The 18,629-nt window shown below is 44.1% G+C and overlaps 1 protein-coding gene across 2 annotated transcripts in view; it reads left to right on the forward strand.

Moving 5' to 3' along the window:
• Positions 1-18,629, forward strand: part of pax6b (paired box 6b) — a 42,328-nt gene that overhangs the window by 17,252 nt on the left and 6,447 nt on the right. Inside the window, exons 1-8 of one of the 2 annotated variants that reach the window (XM_037095427.1) lie at positions 1,832-1,963; positions 8,402-8,616; positions 11,980-12,033; positions 13,107-13,130; positions 15,771-15,901; positions 16,209-16,244; positions 16,331-16,546; positions 16,883-17,048. In XM_037095427.1, the coding sequence (XP_036951322.1) occupies positions 8,604-8,616; positions 11,980-12,033; positions 13,107-13,130; positions 15,771-15,901; positions 16,209-16,244; positions 16,331-16,546; positions 16,883-17,048 (640 nt within the window). In that variant the 5' untranslated portion in view covers positions 1,832-1,963; positions 8,402-8,603. Of the gene's footprint in view, positions 1-1,831; positions 1,964-8,401; positions 8,617-11,979; positions 12,034-13,106; positions 13,131-15,770; positions 15,902-16,208; positions 16,245-16,330; positions 16,547-16,882; positions 17,049-18,629 lie in introns of those variants that run through there. The other variant, XM_037095426.1, reaches the window with a different exon arrangement.

Here is an 18,629-nt window from a genome sequence, read left to right on the forward strand (position 1 = left end):
GTTACTAAATATGCATTAGCAGCAGAGATTTGGGATTACATGCAAATGCGGGGGGCGAGTATTTGAGTTGCAAAGTAGTTTCCATATATTCATAAAAATGTGAATCAGCTGTCAGTGTGGCTTAGTAGTTGCGGGGGGGGGGGGGGGGGGGGGTGAGAGAGAGAGAGAGAGAGAGAGAGAGAAAGAAAGAGAGAGGGAGGGAGGGAGGTGGCAGCGGCGGCAGCAGCAGCAGCAGCGTGGTGACGGCAGAGGGAAAACCGGCTGGACAGATTTGCGTTTACGCCTGATCTGCTTCTGGAGAGCGGGGCTGTGTGGGAAGGGAAAGGGAGCACCTGGCTCGACCGCTGTATCCCATCTCGTTTTATTGACAGCCTGATAAGCAGGGACCCAAGCCGTGCGGTTTCCAGCGCGCATGTCGAGCACCCTGCTGCGTTGCACAGTATCAAGGCCTCTTAATGGCCGTTCCTCCAAATAATGGCCCAAACACAGCCAGTCCTGACTGGCCCGTACCTGCGCTGCCCCGGTCTCTTCCTGAGAGACGCGCGGCGGCGCGGTTACCCATTTACTCACCGGCTTGTTCAAATTGACACAAACATCAGAGGTTGTGAAACAGGATTCGAGGCTTTTAGCCGACCTCAGTGGAAGGGAAGCCGAGGCACCATTACGAGTTGTGGATGACAACTTTATAGGGCTGTGGAAAATAAAAAACGTCTTTACTGTCGGTGGCGTTCTGTGCGACATAACTCATGTTTATGATTAGCAGCATTTTTAGTCCTCGCAAAAGAAACGAGCCGTGACGCGTTTCCATCGCACAGACACACCGCGAGGAACATTTTCACAGGTTTGACTCGCCCGCACCTGTTCTGTTCCACACCTGTTGCACACTGAGCATGCTCAGATTTAAAAAACACAACAACAATAACGCACACTTGCTCATGTCTTGATACTCTCACGGTGAGTCAACCCCCCCTGTCTCCCCGGGAGCTGTTACACGCAGCAGCTGTTAAAGGGACTGGAGCCATTGTTGTGATGGTTTTCAGATATTTTTTTTTCTTCTTTAAGTTATATGAACTAGATCTCATACAGAACTTGCAATTTCTGGCAAAACTTGAAACATTCTCCAAGTAAAAGTTTAACATTTCAGAATAAAATCCACCAGGCTTTAGCTTCCGGGTCCCTGCTGCTCTCTGTTTACATGAAAAAAATTTTTTTTAAAAAAATCAATTTTATGAAGACCCCATACGGTTTCATGATGAGCTTAGAGATCCTTTTTCCCATATATGGCTTTTGTTTTTGGTATCACGCCTGGATCGTGTTTCTTGTGTCTTGAGAAAGAGTCAGTCCACCAAGTGACAGTGTGGAATACAGTCAGTTAAATAAGAAATACACTTACTACAAAACAATAGACTTTATTAAAGAAACACATGAAATAAAATGGAATTTAAAAAATAAATGACAAGATTCCAAACATAAATTGAGAAATGAATAAATAAAGATGAAAAAAACAAAAACAAAATACAAGTAAAACAATAGGATAAAAACAGGAGCCTGCACACACACACACACACACACACACACACACACACACACACACACACACACACACACACACACACTGGGACAGTAAACAGGCCGGTGTGCTCCACGCTACCTTGTGCACTTCCCCATTCGGCACTCTGTGTCCTGTCCAAGGTATGACGTCGACCCGTCGCTCCAGCCAATCACTGCCAACTTGAGGGCTGATGCCGAAGGGAAAGTTGCTGGTAAGAGCCGCAGATTTTTTTTCCCACTCTCATTGACATTTCAACTCCACGACGGATCCAAAGGTAGATAGATTTTAATCGGGACCTATAAGTTTCTGTCGCCGTGACACGGAGGAGAGATTCATCCATCCGGGGAGGGACGGAGCCGCTTCGTAAGCACAGGATACCGCTCATCAGACGCGTCTGCCGCCTCTCATCCGGTGAGTTTGGATGAACTTCATTTTCAAACGGGTTCTCTTTTTCTCTCTTTCTTCTTTAATATTTAAACCCCCTGACACTTTGGAATGTCTTCTTTTTGTTAACGTTTAAACGCTGCAAACGCGCGCACTCTCTGCGCTCTCCCCGATCTCCTCGGGGTTGAACATTTAACGCAGGAACTTGAACGCGTCCTGCAGATTGATTATAAACTCGGTGCATCGGCAAAGTTTGGCACAGTTATTGGTCAAGTGCTTGCACGTTGCTCCGGGAGGTGTTGAGACACGGCGAGCTGACTTGAGTTTTTTTTTTTTTCTTCCCTTCTCTCTGTTGTTGTCATCCATCACGCACACGTTACAGCGTGTAATTAGCGATCTTCACCGAGGAATTAAGCGCACGTCACTCCTTAAAAAGCGCCCATTATCGTGAGCTTTGCGTAGGGGGGAATTAAAGGCTTCGACCTGTACAGTAAATTGAATGTGTATGGGATCTATTCAGCTGCACTCGATCCATCAGCCCGGTGGAAAATGACGCTGTCCGTCAGCGAAGTGTTGCAGCCAAACGGCGCTTTCCCCCTCTTTCCTTCTTCTTCTTCTTCTTCTTCTTCTTCTTCTTCTTCTTCTTCTTCTTCTTCTTCTTCTTCACTGCGCTACGATCCACGTGAGATCTTTAGCAAAAACAATTTGAGAGAGGTTATTAGTCGTGTTGTGGAATAAAACAGAAGTTTTAACGTGCAGGAAGAGAGAGCGTGTCAAATAATTTAAAGTACATTTACGCATGCAGGAGGGAATGACATGTGCGCCCTGAGGGTTGCCACGCTCCAGAAAAAAAAGACGCCTGGGCCTTGTTTTATACTTGTTTATAAATATTTTATTTATATACACATTTTCTATTTTAACCCCCACTCTGATCAGATGAGCTTCCACGTGTATTTTTATTTTTATTTTTTTTATTTGCCTCGCCACATGTATAGAAGCACACATCTGACGCCCCAGACAGTAGCTGGGGGAGGCTGCGGATGCCTCAGGTCCAGGCTCTTGTGTGTTTGGGTCCTCCTGTTTCTTTTCTGTCACGCTCGCCGAGCAGCGCTGTGACACCATTAGCCCCGGTGTTTATCCCAGCCTTCAGCCTTTTGCCAGGAGAGGGCTTCTGTGGACTGCACACCTTCTGCGAGGGGCTGCACCAGGAAAGGCTCGGGTGCTCTCCTCGGCTCCACACAACATGTCAAAGGATCGTGCCGGATGGAGGTTGAACTCGGTCACTTACAAAAAAAACCCATTTGCATTAATGTATTTACCTCTCAACACATCTTACCCTGGAGGAGCAGAGTGACGCAGCTCAATTCTGTTGAAAAATACATTTATAGGCATTTAGACCTTTATTTTGAAGGAGCATGTTTTTAAAAATTTTTTTTAAAAAAAACAACAAAAAACAAACAAACAAAAAAAAAACATAAAACATTTCCTCCTGGGAAAAATACATCAAATAAATCAAACTACTTCTATTTCTCCACGACGTGCTGGAGTTGCGTCTCCTCATATTTACAGAAAATACTGAATACTAATGAAACGTCAACAGATCCTCTGTTCCGGTACGCGCTTCACACGCCTTTAAAAAAAAAAAAAGAAAGAAAGGAGAGAAGAGAAGGAAGAAATCAAATTAATGAATTATCTGCGCACAAGTCAAACAAGCATATGATTGTTTAATTATTGTTGATGAAAACGGAATCACACGTTGTAAAAGTGCAAATAATTTATGCAAATAAAGCAGCGACTGGCTCATGAATCTCTTCAGAGGGAGTAAATGTGACAATCCGAGGCTGGGTGATGAATGACAGGTCAGCTCCACGAGAGAGCAGCTCACAGGCAAAATACTGCTGCTTATAATAATAATACTAAAATTGTTGTTGTTGATTTGTATAGGTATAATAATAATAATAATAATAATAATAATAATAATAGTACGTTTATTTTAATTTGATTTTTAAAATCTAAAAACTACATTTTTATTTTTATCCTGAATTGATTTTCCACCACAGAACTGTCAACAGAATTATCAAAGAAAATACAGTTAGAATTATAAAGAATAAAGAATAAGTAAATAAAATAAACAACAGTATACGATTTATTATAATAATAATAATAATAATAATAATAATAATAATAATAATAATAATAATAATAGTGATGATTTGTTTATTTGCTCGACAGTGCGTAAAGCAGAAGCGTTAAAATGTGATCAGTTTGGGGTTTGTGGGCGGTAACAGCAGCTTTTATTATGTGCACGCAGCTCTGTCCTGAAATACAAATGAAAACAACAGGGTCTGATGTGTTCCCTTCTCAAGGAAATAACAAACTCACGCCTTCCTTTCTACTTAAAAACGGTTTTAAAAAATACATAAATATAAATTAGTGCAATCAATTTTCCAGCTCAGTCATCTTTCTTATTTACCTAAAACTGTCTTGTAACGTTTCTCTACCAGACCTCCCTCCTGATGTCCTCACGCGTAAAAAGGTGAGTCAACTGTGACCTCCAGTGGCATCACAAAGGCAAACGACTCTCAATAAAACTAAGTCAGATTCAGCAGTACAACAAACAAACAAACAAAAAAACCCAATTGGAAGCTTCTTTTCCGCCACTTTAACACATGATGGATTCATCTCACAGATTTACATCAGCCTGTAGAAGTCTGATCCAGAACCAGACGACCTCTCTCTCTCCCTGCACTACATCTCTCTCCCTGTCGAAAAACAATGTCACTGTTTTCCACCACAGCTCCCTCCCTTTTATTCCTATTCCTTTCTTTCTTTCATTCTTCCTTCCTTTCTTTTTTTTGTATTTAAAAGTTTCTAGATGGGTACAAATACCACACTGCCTCAGGGGAAAATAGCGACCAGATTAGGCTTTCTTTTCAAGGCCTTTGGCATTAGTTGCTGATAATCCGAATTGGGCTAATTGCTTTCCCAACATCAGCCTATCCTCGTTTTTTTTTCTTTTCTTCCACAGACAGACCTTACCCTACAAAACAGAAAAAAATGTAGTAAAATATATATAGTAAAAATATATATACATATGTTCAAACTAGGTTCTTCTGGTTGGCATGCGAGTGAAGATTGTGGAAAAAGGGGAAAAAAAAAAAATCTCCTGAGAGTGGAGACAACGAATTAGCTCTCGGAGCGGATTTACAGCTTAACCAAAGAAATCAATAACCTACTGGAGGTATTGTTTCCAAAGAAAACTACTTGACACACTCATCGGGGAATCTGTCTTTTCAGCGAAGGGGGCAGGTTAGTGGTGTGAATTTTTTGACAGCTGCAGCCTGTGACAAGTGAGTGTGCAATAACATTTGCACTACAAAGGTAAAAAGGCTGCAGAACAACAAGGAAGCCGAAGTCCTTTAAAAGGCCTGCTTGGGAGATTTCTTTCTTTCTTTCTTTTTCTTTTTCTTTTGCGGCTGAACATTGCTGAACACAACTGGACGAGATGTCACATGTGTATCAGCATCTCGTCACATGATTGAGCTCATTTTGTTGTGTTCTTTATTATTAGTTCTGTTAAATTCGCAGTTTTGCGGCTGGGGTTTGGTTGACGCTCCACCGTGGGCTGACAACCTCGTGAGGACGCTGCGTCCAAAACAACTTTAAGCATCTCAAACTTATTTTTATTCAACACGACCACACTCTGTCGTATTTTAAAGAAGATCATTTCCCCTCCACGGGCGCCTTGAAAACAATAAAAACATTTAAACAAGTTAAATGTGAGCAGTGACGGCGCTCTGCTGTCCCATTCAGCGATACAGTAAAAAATCATAACCAACACGAGGTTTGCCTCGTAGCTCAAATCGGGTGGGGGTGAGTGCAGCGGGGGAGAGGGAGGGGGGTGTTTGTGGTCTAATGCATGTCTAATAGGGGGGTCCTTGACGTGAAAATGTTTGGGAGCCCCCCCTCCTCCCCTCCTCCCCTCCTCTCCTCTCTCGTCCTCTCCTCCCTTCGCTGATATAAGCTGCGGGCCCATTCACGGTAGGCCTATAGGCTGAGCCACCAGTCTAAGTGAGTAGAAACAATGCAGGAAGGAGAAACAGATGAATGTGCTCGTTTAGTTTACGGGTTGTTTGATGAAGGAGTATTGGCCAAAGTGTTGTTCCTCACCGCGGGACCCTCGGTGACAGTTTGAGCCGGTCCTCTCAGCTCATTATCTCGCCGGCCCACTGAGGGCCCCATTCAAGCCGGGCAGTCCCCTCTCTCTCTCGGTCTCTCTCTCTCTCTCTCTCTCTCTCTCTGACTCCCCCTTCCTCCCCCCCTCTCTTGCCTCTCACCCCTCTCCCTCTCTCGCTCTCTCTCTCCCTCTGGCAGCGTCGTTTGTCTACTCATTGAACCCATAGTCAGGAATGCGATGGTTGTTAGGGAGCCCTCTTTCACCTCCGAAGTGTTTTATTGATGAGCTCTGACTTCTCCTACTTTTTTCACATGTCAAAGAAAGTCAAGTGTAGGCCTCCATGACTTCATTTCACGGCCTCACAATCCAAAAAAAAAAAAAAAAAAAACTATTTCCCTCTTCCCCCTCCCCCTGCTCATGCCTGTCCCCCCTCCCACTCACCCTCTCTCTCGCTCTCCTCTCTCTCTCTGTCTCTCCTCTCCTCTCTCCCTCTCTTTGCCCTTTCACGCACCCCCTTTTCTTGCTTTAGTTTGGCTTCCACATCCATACAAGCCTCAGTCCCCCCCCCCCTCCTTCGGTCTCTCCTCCTTTTGGAGTAAAAGCGACGGGGCTCCCTCAGTGCCGAGACTGGTGCTGCCCAAAGCTCCGGGTGTATGCTCAAACACGGGCGCAGAGGGGTTGCTTTTGGGTGCGTTGAGGTGTGCGTTAATAGCCAGTCATTCAACCCACCGCGCGGTTCTGGGAGAGCGTGTGGCCATGGCTACACAGTCATTTGCTTTACTTTTATTTACGCGTGCTATTTGCTGTCAGGTCGCGGGGAGTGACGTCGCCGCGCCTCGCAAATGTGTCCATAAAAAGCAGCGGAGCTTGCCTAAAGGCTGCGCTCTTTACGCATGGCGTTCTTGTTGACAGGAGGGGGAAGGTGATACCCAAAAGAATCAACAAAAGCACGTGGGGGGACCTTTTTTCCTAAAGGGTCGTGCCATTTTTTGTGTTCGTACATGCTAAAGACTGTCAACGTAAATATTCTCACAATTAGAGTGCAGAATTCAAATAATAATAATGATATATATATTTTTAAAAGTCTCCAAACTCAGGTGCACTACTTTCCACGCAGCAGCAGAAGTCTCCTCTCAGGGATGTTTTTTTCATTCTTACTTTCATTTTTACTCAAATCCATTTTAGGTGTGTTTACGTGTGAGGCAGGTTTAAGTTGCTTAAATGATTTGTTATCATCATTATTATTATTTTTTAAAAAGGCGAAACTGGTGCTTTTTCTGTCAGTGACGTCACTCCACACTCGACACGTGCACGGACGCAGAACCACAAACAAACAAAAAAAACCCCCACACTTTCCTTAACTTTATTATTTAAGAAAAAAAAAGCATAATTACACCTTTCTATATAACACGAATCGCATGTGTAGCTCCATTAAAGGCACGCTGCTGCTCTTTGTAATTTTAATTTGCTGTTAAGAGCTCGAACGTTCATGTGCGCGCTGCTCTCTCTCTCTCTCTCTCTCTCTCCCTCCCTCCCTCCCTTCCTTCCTCCCTCCCTCCTCGCAGCGCTAGTTAGCCTCAGGTTGGAGCTGAACATGCCTGAGATTCCCTGCGCGGACCCAATTCAGCCTGGAAGAATAGAGCCTTCCGTCCAATGGGCATTTCCGAGGCAGTTGCTCTTGCAATAGGACAATATTCAGCAAGTGAGCGCAGGGTATTTGCATGCGTGGGCTGATTAGTGGGTTGGGAAGACGAGACTCTCTCCCCTCTCCCTCTCTTTCTCTCTCTTTCTCTCTCTCTCTCTCGCGCGCGCTGTGGCTCGGCCCAGTTTCCCGCTTTGGCTGTGGCGCAGGGGGAAGTGTTTATATGGGGGATGATGACAGAGGTCGGGTCGCGCTAATGGGCCAGTGAAGAGCGGCGGAGGGAGGCGAGGCGAGGCGAGGAGAGGCGAGGCGCACACAGCAGACCAGGAACACATAACATTAATACACTTGTTCCATCACCAATCAGCATAGGTGTGTTCATTCTCTTCCTCCCCCCTCCACCCCACCTCCTTCTACCACTACCACCACTCTCTCACCCCCCTCCACTCCCCTCTACTCCACTCCTCCTCCACCCCCCTCCTCCTCCTCCTCCTCCTCCCCTCTCTCTCGCTCTCTCTCTCCTCTCTTCCCCACTCTCTCTCTTTCCGACTCTCTCATTCGCTCTCTCACACGCCAGCGCACATCCTCGCCAAACTCCGTGCGTCCTGACATCTGAGTTCACTGTCAATCTCTGTCCACTTCGCAGGGATATCCCCTCCGTCTCCGGCGAAGACCACTGGAAACTATTTTTTTTTTTTTTTTCGTCTTCTAAACTTCCCCCCCACCCCGAGAGAGAGACTGATCCTGGTCGGCTTTTTTTGGTTTTTGTTTTTTTTTCTCTTTTTCTGTGGCGTGGAGAACTAGGCTGTTAGCCTGTAGTTTGCCAAGGACTTTGACAACGACGCAGGATGCCCCAAAAAGGTGAGATCCTGACTCAAAGTTTGCCTGTGCTCTCAATTTATGGACCACTATTTATTGTGTATTATTATTCTTATTATATACATTCCAATTGTAGTTATTTATATCAGTGTACGGTGATTTATCCTCGGATGTAGGTTGATAGGTTGAGGTTCAGGGAGGTTGTGCAGCCTTGTCTTGTCTCTTCTCTCCCTCAGAAACAGGGCGAACAGCCTTTAGCGTCCCTTGTCTGTTTTATCTGCTCGATTTTGTCGCCGTGTTTTAGGGCCCACGGATAGCTTACCGCTTATTTGTGACAGTTAAAGAGTAAAAAGTCACGTTGGGCCAGGACAGTGATCATCGTGGAGAATGGGGCGCAATGACCCGTTGAGGAAAGGTGTCAGATTGATTCATGCAGGCGAGTCACCCAAGCGCCTTGGACGAGGAAAAAAAAAAAAAAAAGAAAGAAAAGGGGAAAAAAAAAGAAGCAGTTGAGGAGGAAGGCCCGCTTTTAGTTTTAGTGTGTTTGTGCGTTAGCAAAATACAACTTCCCCCACAAACACTTTTTACATTTTTTAAAAAATTTTATTTTATTGTTCGCTTCTTGGATGTCTCAGTCTGTCTTCAGTGACAGCAAGTTAAACACACCGTTTACGTTTTCGCAGCTGGGCTGTGGAGCATTTTACAGCAGTCACACAGTGTGTTGACAGGCCCGCCACTCTGTTCATAGTTAGAAATAATTGCACTCATTTCATAATAAAACGCAAAATATGAACCCAAGCTGCTGCTGCAGCTGCTGCTTTTTAACCTATTCAAAATAACTTGATATTAAAACATAAATGCATTATTTTGCTGCAATTGTGCGTTTTTATTTAAATAAATTGAGCAATATTCAGCGTTAAAAAATACTTTTATTATTATTATTATTATTATTATTATTATTATTATTATTATTATTATTATTATTATATAAAAAACAAACACTTTTAGTAAAAAGCGCACCAGGCCTGTGTGGTAACATGCTGCACCTCTAAGTTGACGTTTATAACCTGTTGTCTGTGTGCACGCTAATAACGCACTCACTACATGTTTTCTATAATATGCTAAAACATGTTTTTTAAAGGAACCTGCACGTGTATCCAAACATATTTATAGTGATATAAATATCTCTCTATATATACATCCGCTGTTGGGATGCAACTTGCGGTGCAAAGGCCTCCATGAAGCTCTTCCTGCTGTTGTGGTCCAGCGGCCAGAATAAGCGACGCCGAATTCGGACGTTGTTATTCGGGATTACTAAGAGGGAGGGCAACAAAGAAACAGGAAAAAAGAAATGCAGATTAGATCGTAGTTAACCTCGGGAACAACGACGTTTGAGCCCCTCGACCTTAAATAAATGATTAACCACTCGGACCCTTGCGAGGCTGAAAGGCTGCAGACTGACACAGACTCAACATAATGTCCTTTTAATTTACACTTTTTACGCACTCGCTTTGCGCGTAACAAGAGGCTGTTAATAATAATAATAATAATAATAATAATAATAATAATAATAATAATAATAATAATAATAATAATGTTTGTGTCGTCTTCATCTGCTGCTGGGCAGGCTAACTAACATGTGCAGCAGTGTGATGGAATCTGGATCAGATGAACGGCACAGCAGAGAGAGAGAGAGAGAGAGAGAGAGAGAGAGAGAGAGAGAGAGAGAGAGCAGTGTAAAACGCAATGGCGGCCTCCTTGGTTCCGTCTCACGGACCAAAACAGCAGCCGTGTTAGACGACGTTATTGGGCCTTTTTCTTCTTTTTCTTCTTCTTTGCTCTGGCACACACAACACGACTTTGCGGAGAGGAGAGAAAAAAAACAAAACAAAACAAAACAAAACAAAAAAACTTCAGACTTTCTCCCTCCCTTGGCCCCCTTTTTATCTGTCCTCCCTCCCTCCCTCCCTCCTCCTCCCCCCCAGCCTCCCTCTCAGTCAATAGCTTCTTTAATGCATTTGTCTTTTCCAATTGAGCGCCCTACTGCGCTGTTGTGTCTTTCAACCCGCTTTTACAACCCGCACCAGCAGCACCAAATCACCACCAAATATTTAGAAAAAGAAAATTACGTTTGCTTTTAATTTTTTCTTCTCTCTCTCCCCTGTCTCCCTCTCTCTCTCTCTCTCTCTCTCTCTCTCGGTAAAAAAAACCGAGGCGAAACAAAAAACCCACATTCACGCACTTGCGGCAGCGGGGTCACGGTCGTGTGTGTGTGTGTGTGTGTGTGTGTGTGTGTGTGTGTGTGTGTGTGTGTGTGTGAAGAGAGAGAGAGAGAGAGAGAGTGTGTGTGTGTGTGTTTGTGAATGGTCCCGGAGGGGGTGGATGCATGCCTCCGGCTCTTTGTATTAATCTGAACTTGTTGGTGTGTTTAGTGGGGAAGCTGTGTGTTTCTAGTCGCGGAGGCCGAGTTCTCGCCCCGGGTCTGAGGTATACTGAGGCAGAGAGAGGGAGAGAGGGAGAGAGGGAGAGAGAGAGAGAGAGAGAGGAGGGGGGGGGGGGGTACATTGTTGGAGTCCAGCAGGCTTTGTACACCAGCTTTGTACCCCCTCCTGCTCTGGACTTTTGCAGAGCAGTGAGGCGAGGTAGACAACGTGTGTCACTGTACAGTTTTACCACGATAGACTCCACAAGAGGAGGGAGATCAAGTTTGAAAAAAAGAAAAGGGGGGGGGGGGGGGAGAAAAATCTCCTGGTGAGACGATGAGGGCTGATTGCTTTATATTAACTTTTTTTTTTCTTTTTCTTCTGCTGTTATTATTCTTCGAAAGAAACAAGTGAAAGAGTTACAGGCCCGAGGAAGTTACTTCGACAAGGCCCCTCAAATAAAACCCGTCTCGATTTACGTGTTTTGGGCAGCAAACATCTAAAAAAAAAAAAAAAGAAAAAAAGAAAAGAAAAAAGGGCTTGATTTAAAAAAGAAAAAGAAGTTAAGTTTGAGTACATCAGTATAGCTGTGGCTGTGCTAATGTGTTGTTTTGCTTTGTCCTATAGGGAGACATTAAAGTAGTGAAAACGGCAGATGATTGACTAAATTGTTATAGAGTGGACAGTCATCTCTGTTTCCAGGCAAGTTTAATTAAAATACATTCAGTACATACACTGAGGCATTCATGATGCATCTATACTGTTGTAAAGCACAAGATCCCGCAAAATATATATATATATATAATCATTAAAAAATATATATGCTATAATCGAAAGATGGAGATGAGAATTGTTTATTTAAAAATAAAATGCATTGCAAATAATTTGACAGTAAAGTGTTTTTTTTAGTGTGTGTGTGTGTTTTGATGCTGACCAGCTCTGTGTTGTTTTTTTTTTCCTTCTTCCTCCTTGTGACGCTCAGAATACCACAACCAAGCCACGTGGGAGTCTGGCGTAGCCTCAATGATGCAGAACAGTAAGTTGTTTTTTAATGTTCGGGCTTCTTTCTTTCTTTTCTTTTCTTTTCTTTTCTTTTTTTTCTTTTAATTTTGTTTCTTTGTTTTATTTCGAAAAAAACCTTTTTGGATTACAACCGCACAAAGTTTCTCCCCCTCTCTCCCCCTCCCCCCCCTCCCACTATGTGCGGTTGCATGGAAAGCAGCACCCACTGACATTTATGCACCGGGTTGTTAGAGCGCAATAACTTTATTTATTTATTTTAAAAAGGGGGAGGAAATGTATGTCGCAGGCGTAGATTTGAGGAGGAAGAGGAGGAAGAGGAGGAGGGTGGAGGGGAAGAATATTCGCAGTTATTTGATGGCCGTTTCATTGCTGTTAATTTATTTTCTCTCTCTCTCTCTCTCTCTCTCTCTCTCTCTCTCCCCCTTTTTTTATTTTTTTATTTTATTTTTGCAATGATAGGTAGGCAAGTTATTATTGAACAAGTTAATCACACGTCGTGCTCCTCCAGAGAGATGGAGAGAGATGGAGAGAGATGGAGAGAGGTGGAGAGAGATGGAGAGAGATGGGGGGAGGAGGAGGATGATGAGGGTTTTTTTTTTTTGTTTCTGCTTGAGTTGGTATTAAATAATTGCACAGCCGTCTGCATTAGCGTTAGAGCTGGCTGCCAGGCTGCATACAAGATTAGCTGCGTGGAAGGGGGGGGGGGGGAAGAGAGAGAGGAGCCTTGCATGAAACATGAGGAATAGCAATAATGTCTTATGTAGATGAGTCCATATTCTTTCACGGACAGACAGACAGACAGACAGACAGACAGCATGGACTGAAGAGAGAGAGGAAATACGCTCGGGCCTCACTGTCAGGGTGCAGGGGTGAACTCAACATTAACTACCATAGTGTCGTGGGTGCCAATCCTTTAAAATAATATTAATAAATAGAAATAAAACATGGTAGATGTGTGTGTTAAAGTGGCCCATGAGTTGAATATGTGTCCTTTAATTTGCTGGTGTGTGTTGCTGTGTGTGTGTGTTGAAAAACCAAACAAAAAAGGATAAACATGAAACATTTTCTCTCTTGCTGCTGGACAAGAGGTGTATGACATCTGTGATGAAGGTGTGTGGAATAATTTCATTATATTATTCTCCATATACCTCGATGATGATGATGATGATGATGATGATGATGATGACGTGTCTTGTGCTGTTAATCAAAACAAACAAAATAATGTATAATGTGTTGAATCCAATGTTTGACGGCTGGATTGGGGGGGGGGTCGATGGGGGTGAGAAGAAAAGAAAAGAAAAGAAAAGAAAAGAAAAGAAAAGAAAAGAAAAGAAGGCAGAAGTAGTTTTTAACAAGCTGGTGGCAGCAGAGGTTTGTCTCAGAGGCCGCGGCGCTGTGATTAGTCGCTTGTCCATTACCGGAGCTGATGGGGGCCTTATCAAAGCTCGTGTACAATGCCCGGCGCTCCTGCTTTCGCCGCGGATTGATGATAATGGGATGCTCCCCTGGCTTTGGCGTGTGATGTCTGGTGCGAATTGCCGAGGAGATATCATTGGGCCCGGCCCTTTGGGTTTGTCTAAAGGTCGCGACGGCCTCGGTGGCTTTTGTGCTAATAACTCCTGGGTGTATATGGTGGGGAGCGTCCAAATTGACACCATATGTTTTCCTATTAGTCGACTCGCAATAGAATACAAGGCGCATAATCAGCGCCAGCGGGCGAGATCGACTTCTGTTGGCCACTTGAGGGAATTGTTCACATGATTAAGACTTAACCTTTCAGGAGGGGTTTATTTATTTATTTTTTTCATTTTTATGTGATGTCCTTATCTGACGGTTTTATCGATCCGGAGGATTTATGTGAGAGTTATAAATCTGAGGTTTGATGGAGCGGCTCTCTGAGGACCCGCAGAGCGCCCTAATGCGGGCAAGGCCAATTTCAGAGTAAGAAGTCTATTAATTCCACTTAATCCTGGAATTACCAAAGAGCAGGAGGGATGATGATGGGTTTACTATCAATCAGATCCACGCTGGAAGATTATTGCACGTAGCGGCCAAAAGGGATGTGTTACACAGTTAAGCAGGTTCGGATTCACTCATCTATACAAAAGGCCCGTGTGATCATTTCCCCCCTATAAAATAAAGTGCGCGGGTTTAAAGCGCAGCCCTGTGACATATTTCCGAGGCAAAGACGCCCACCGCTTGCACACAACAGGACTGCAGTGGCTGTGAGCATTTGTTGTCAAATACAAACAAGGGGGGGAGAAAAAAAACTGCATGTCACTTTTAATATGTTAAGAATCCAGGCGCGCCCTCGTCTGTGTGACCGCGCGTAGCCCCCGGCCACCTTAAAACGAAGTCTCCCTCGGAGGGTAAACGAGTAGCGTCCAATTTTGTCTGAGTGATATCCAAATGCAGACAGAAAGGGTCGTTTTATCATGCTACTATTTGTCGTGACGATGCGATTTTCAAAAGCAGAGCGGTGTCATAAAGTGACATGCCTGCCACAAGTGCTCCAACTGATCTTTTCAATTAGCCTCCCATGCATGATCCGAGGCGACTTCCGCCTATTTCCAGAAATTAAGCTCAAACTTGACGTGCAGCTAGCTTTATTTTAAAGACAAATGTCAGGCAGGCTCATCATATTTTCCCCCTCTTCTATATTTGGAGCTTATTTATTGCTAAGGAGCCTCTGCTCCCGGAGTCAATGTACCGGGCGGCAGCGCAGGGGAAGGCAGCGGAGAAGCAGAGCGCAGCTCAGGCACTCCGGGGAGTCAGCTCTCCCATTTGGCTTCAGGTTTGCGGGCTTATTCTGTGCTTTAGCGAGATGCCATTGAACAATTTAAGGATAATTTTCAAAATGCTATCCTTTTTTTTCATTTTAGACAATAAGCAATCATGAACAAATAGCTATTTTAGAGCTGGTGTCCTGTGTGCTGCCTGTGTTCCTGACGCGTAATTATTGTGTGTTTCTTGGCGGAGCGTCGCTGTTCGGTTTTAACGCCGCTTTTCCTGAAAAGCGACGCCTTTGAATGGAAGCTAATTTAACACATTATTGCAGCTATAGTGTTTTATTTTTATTATTATTATTGTTGTTATTATTTATATGTGATCGTCGCTGCTGGTGGTTGTTATTTGGAGGACAGTTTATGAGCGAGCTGCTGGTGCTGCTGCTGCTGGTGTGACGCGCAGCTGGGATGGATAACGGTGCTGAACGATTTTTAATGCCGAAGTTTTGCCGCTTTGATAAAAGCCCGGCTGAGTCTCCTCGGGGCGGGAGACGGACTGGTGCGCTCTTTTTTATTAGAAAAACAACAATTCGACATGTTTTGGGTCCAGTTTTCATGGCGCTGTGCTCGTTTTTAATCCATGTTGTGCGTGTGTTTTGTCTGAATAGCTGCGCAGTTCGTCTTCAGGAGGCAAAGCGCACCGAGCGGTGCCGCAGCTGCTTTAAACTCTCATTCCATCGGTGCCCTTGGATTATTAAATACCTTTTTAACAAGCACATGACAGCTAATAATAATAATAATAATAATAATAAAAATTCAATATTCCCCCCCCAAGTAATCTCCATGCTTCATGTTTTTAACTCGGTTTTATCCTGAGCGCTTTTCTACCATCTTCCTCCTCCTCCTCTTCCTCCTTCACCACCAACCATCCAGTGACATCCATGTGCTTTATATGATCACATATGCTGTAGTTGGGAGGGTTGTGTGACGGCGTGATGACCGCGATGCTTTTGTCTCCATGTAGGTCACAGTGGCGTAAACCAGCTTGGTGGTGTGTTTGTTAATGGTAGACCGCTGCCGGATTCCACCAGGCAGAAAATAGTTGAACTTGCTCACAGTGGCGCTCGACCCTGCGACATCTCCAGGATACTGCAGGTGACAACCACACTCCTCCACCGCAGCCCCTCCCCGGAAACAACATTTTTGTTTTCAATGCACACAAACTTACATGTAAAGATAAAGTCATTGAGAGGAAAATTCCCGTGTGATTTATTTATTTTTTCCCCTGTAACGTGAAATGTTGCATTTAACGATTGTTTTGTAAAGTCAGTAAAATGATTATCTTTCCGTCTTCTGGAAAATGTAATAAGGCAGACAAACATGATAAAGTAAATTAATGTGCCTGCTCTTATTGTAAGCAATGCCTAATATACCATTCAAGGCATATTTTTTGTGTTTATAGACCCATGATGAAGTCCAAGTGCTGGACAGTGAAAAGGTGATAATTATTTGACGCCATCTTAGAAAATTCCGTTACTAGTCGTAAATAATGTATGTGAATTGTGTCTTTTGTTTCCTATCCAGGTATCCAACGGCTGCGTGAGCAAGATCCTGGGCAGATATTATGAAACTGGCTCCATAAGACCGAGAGCAATAGGCGGCAGCAAGCCCCGGGTAGCCACTCCAGAGGTGGTCGCGAAGATCGCGCAGTACAAGCGGGAGTGTCCGTCTATCTTTGCGTGGGAGATCCGTGACAGACTTCTGTCGGAGGGGATCTGCACCAACGACAATATACCCAGTGTAAGTGTGCCGACTGGAAGTTGTGTGCATGATTTAATTTGCCACATGAAGTGACTTTTTTCTCCCCCCCCTCCCTCACGCAGTGGAGGAAGAGGAGAATGGTGCAGCCAACCATTCAGTCGTTATCAAACACGCTGCGGGTTCAAAGTGTTTGGTGCGCGCTTAACCGCGTCACATACAGCGGAATTAAAACAAAAAGAGGAAGCGCGCAGATTTGTTAGGATTAATATAAAGTGTGTGCGTACTTGTGTATTCGCGCGCGCGCGTGTGTGTGTGCGCGCTCTATCTCTATCCGATCCTAATCTTTGCTGTGATCATATGCAATTTGTCATTCAGGTGTCATCGATAAACAGAGTCCTCCGCAACCTGGCTAGTGAAAAGCAACAGATGGGCGCAGATGGCATGTATGACAAGCTGAGAATGCTCAACGGTCAGACAGGAACTTGGGGGACCCGGCCCGGCTGGTACCCCGGAACATCAGTGCCAGGGCAGCCCAACCAAGGTGAGCCTCATTATCACACAGTGGCGGTAAAGACACCTTGACGCACGCACAAAAAAAGAAAGAAGGAATGAAAAAGAACCGGGTCAGATTCTGGTCGCACAGGGTTGTCACCAACAAAAAAAAAAAAAAAGAAAAAAGAAAAAAAGAAAGAAAGAAAAAGAATATTTCCCTCGCTTGAGGTCCGTCTGAACTCCTCAGAGGTCACCGTGGATTGTCATGCTTGAATATGAATAGTTTTACAGCTCACGATTCCAGTGGTTCCGGTCTACGGCTCTGTTTGCAGGAAGGTATTGTGTTGGCATGCTTTGATGCCCTGAACAAGACCCCCAATTAAGACTCGTCGATTAGATGAAGCCATAGGCCAAGCATGCAGTCTGAATGCCTCCACTGTCCCAGACATGGATGTGCGTGACAGCGGCTTGTCCTTTCAGCAGAGGTGTCCATCCAACAGCCTGCGCTCTCCTCCCCTCCTGATGGGGAGGCAGAGCCGGGGAGCTGTGCTGCGCGGATATTAGTACAAAGGAATGTTTTCCTTCACACGCAATGATTGGTTATGGGAACGGTTCGCACTACGTGTAATTGCTCATTAGAGAGGGCTTTGTCTCTCATTATGGCAACATGCAGGAGTGTGGAGATGGTCAGGCTGCTGTGGAAATATTCCACTTCAGAGGGTTTTTTTCCCTGCAGAGGCCAAACACTGAGCGGATTCTTATTCTTTTTTTTTTTTTGTAGAAGGACAAGAAACGCCATCTTTCTTAAATTTAGTTTAGTTTAATTTAGTTTAAACGTTCGCCTTTGCTTCTCAAATATCTATTCACTGTGCATTGTGTCGGATTTATAATGCGGCTGAGAGAGAGAGGAAAGCAAGAGGGAAGCGCTGGAACTCAGGCGCAAGCAAATAATAATTAGCATTTTGTTTGATGAGCATTTTGGACACGTGGGGGCTGTTGTGGACGAGCAGTACAGCGGAATGGAAGCTATGGACAGCAAGAATGATTCACGTCATTTTGGAACGATATGAAGTTATTGTTATTACCACTAACTGACATTAAAATAAAAACAGCCATTTTTATAGTAGGGTTTGGTTGGATTTCGCATTCTGTCATATTTAATTTCTAATTTAACCTTCATTCATACAAATTAGACTATTATAACTATTGTTTTAATAATAATAATAATAATAATAATAATAATAATAATAATAATAATAATGAGCTCTTTGCCCATCGTGTTCTTTTAATTCAGGTGTTTGAGTAAACCGCGCTCCTCTCAGGGGAACGAAAATATGTTTTCCATCCGACAGCCGAGTAAGCGGACATAAAGGCTACATGGAGAGTGACAGGGCCCCCAAAAAAGAAGACAACTCTATCCAAAGAGAGGAACGAATAATAATTAAAAAAAAAAAAAAAAAAACAAAAAAAACCTCCTCACCGATCTCCCTCTTTTATCTCTTTCTCAATTTCGCTCGCTGACTATATGGCTCCAAATCCCGTCTATAGGATTTAGTCTCTCACTTTCTCTTTCAGTTCTAAGCGGTTTCTCAAGAGTGTTTTGATCCGGCCTCAGCAGCTGAAAGGTGCC

The sequence above is a fragment of the Acanthopagrus latus genome, chromosome 4, assembly GCF_904848185.1.
Source record: "Acanthopagrus latus isolate v.2019 chromosome 4, fAcaLat1.1, whole genome shotgun sequence".
Classification (NCBI taxonomy): Eukaryota; Metazoa; Chordata; class Actinopteri; order Spariformes; family Sparidae; genus Acanthopagrus; species Acanthopagrus latus.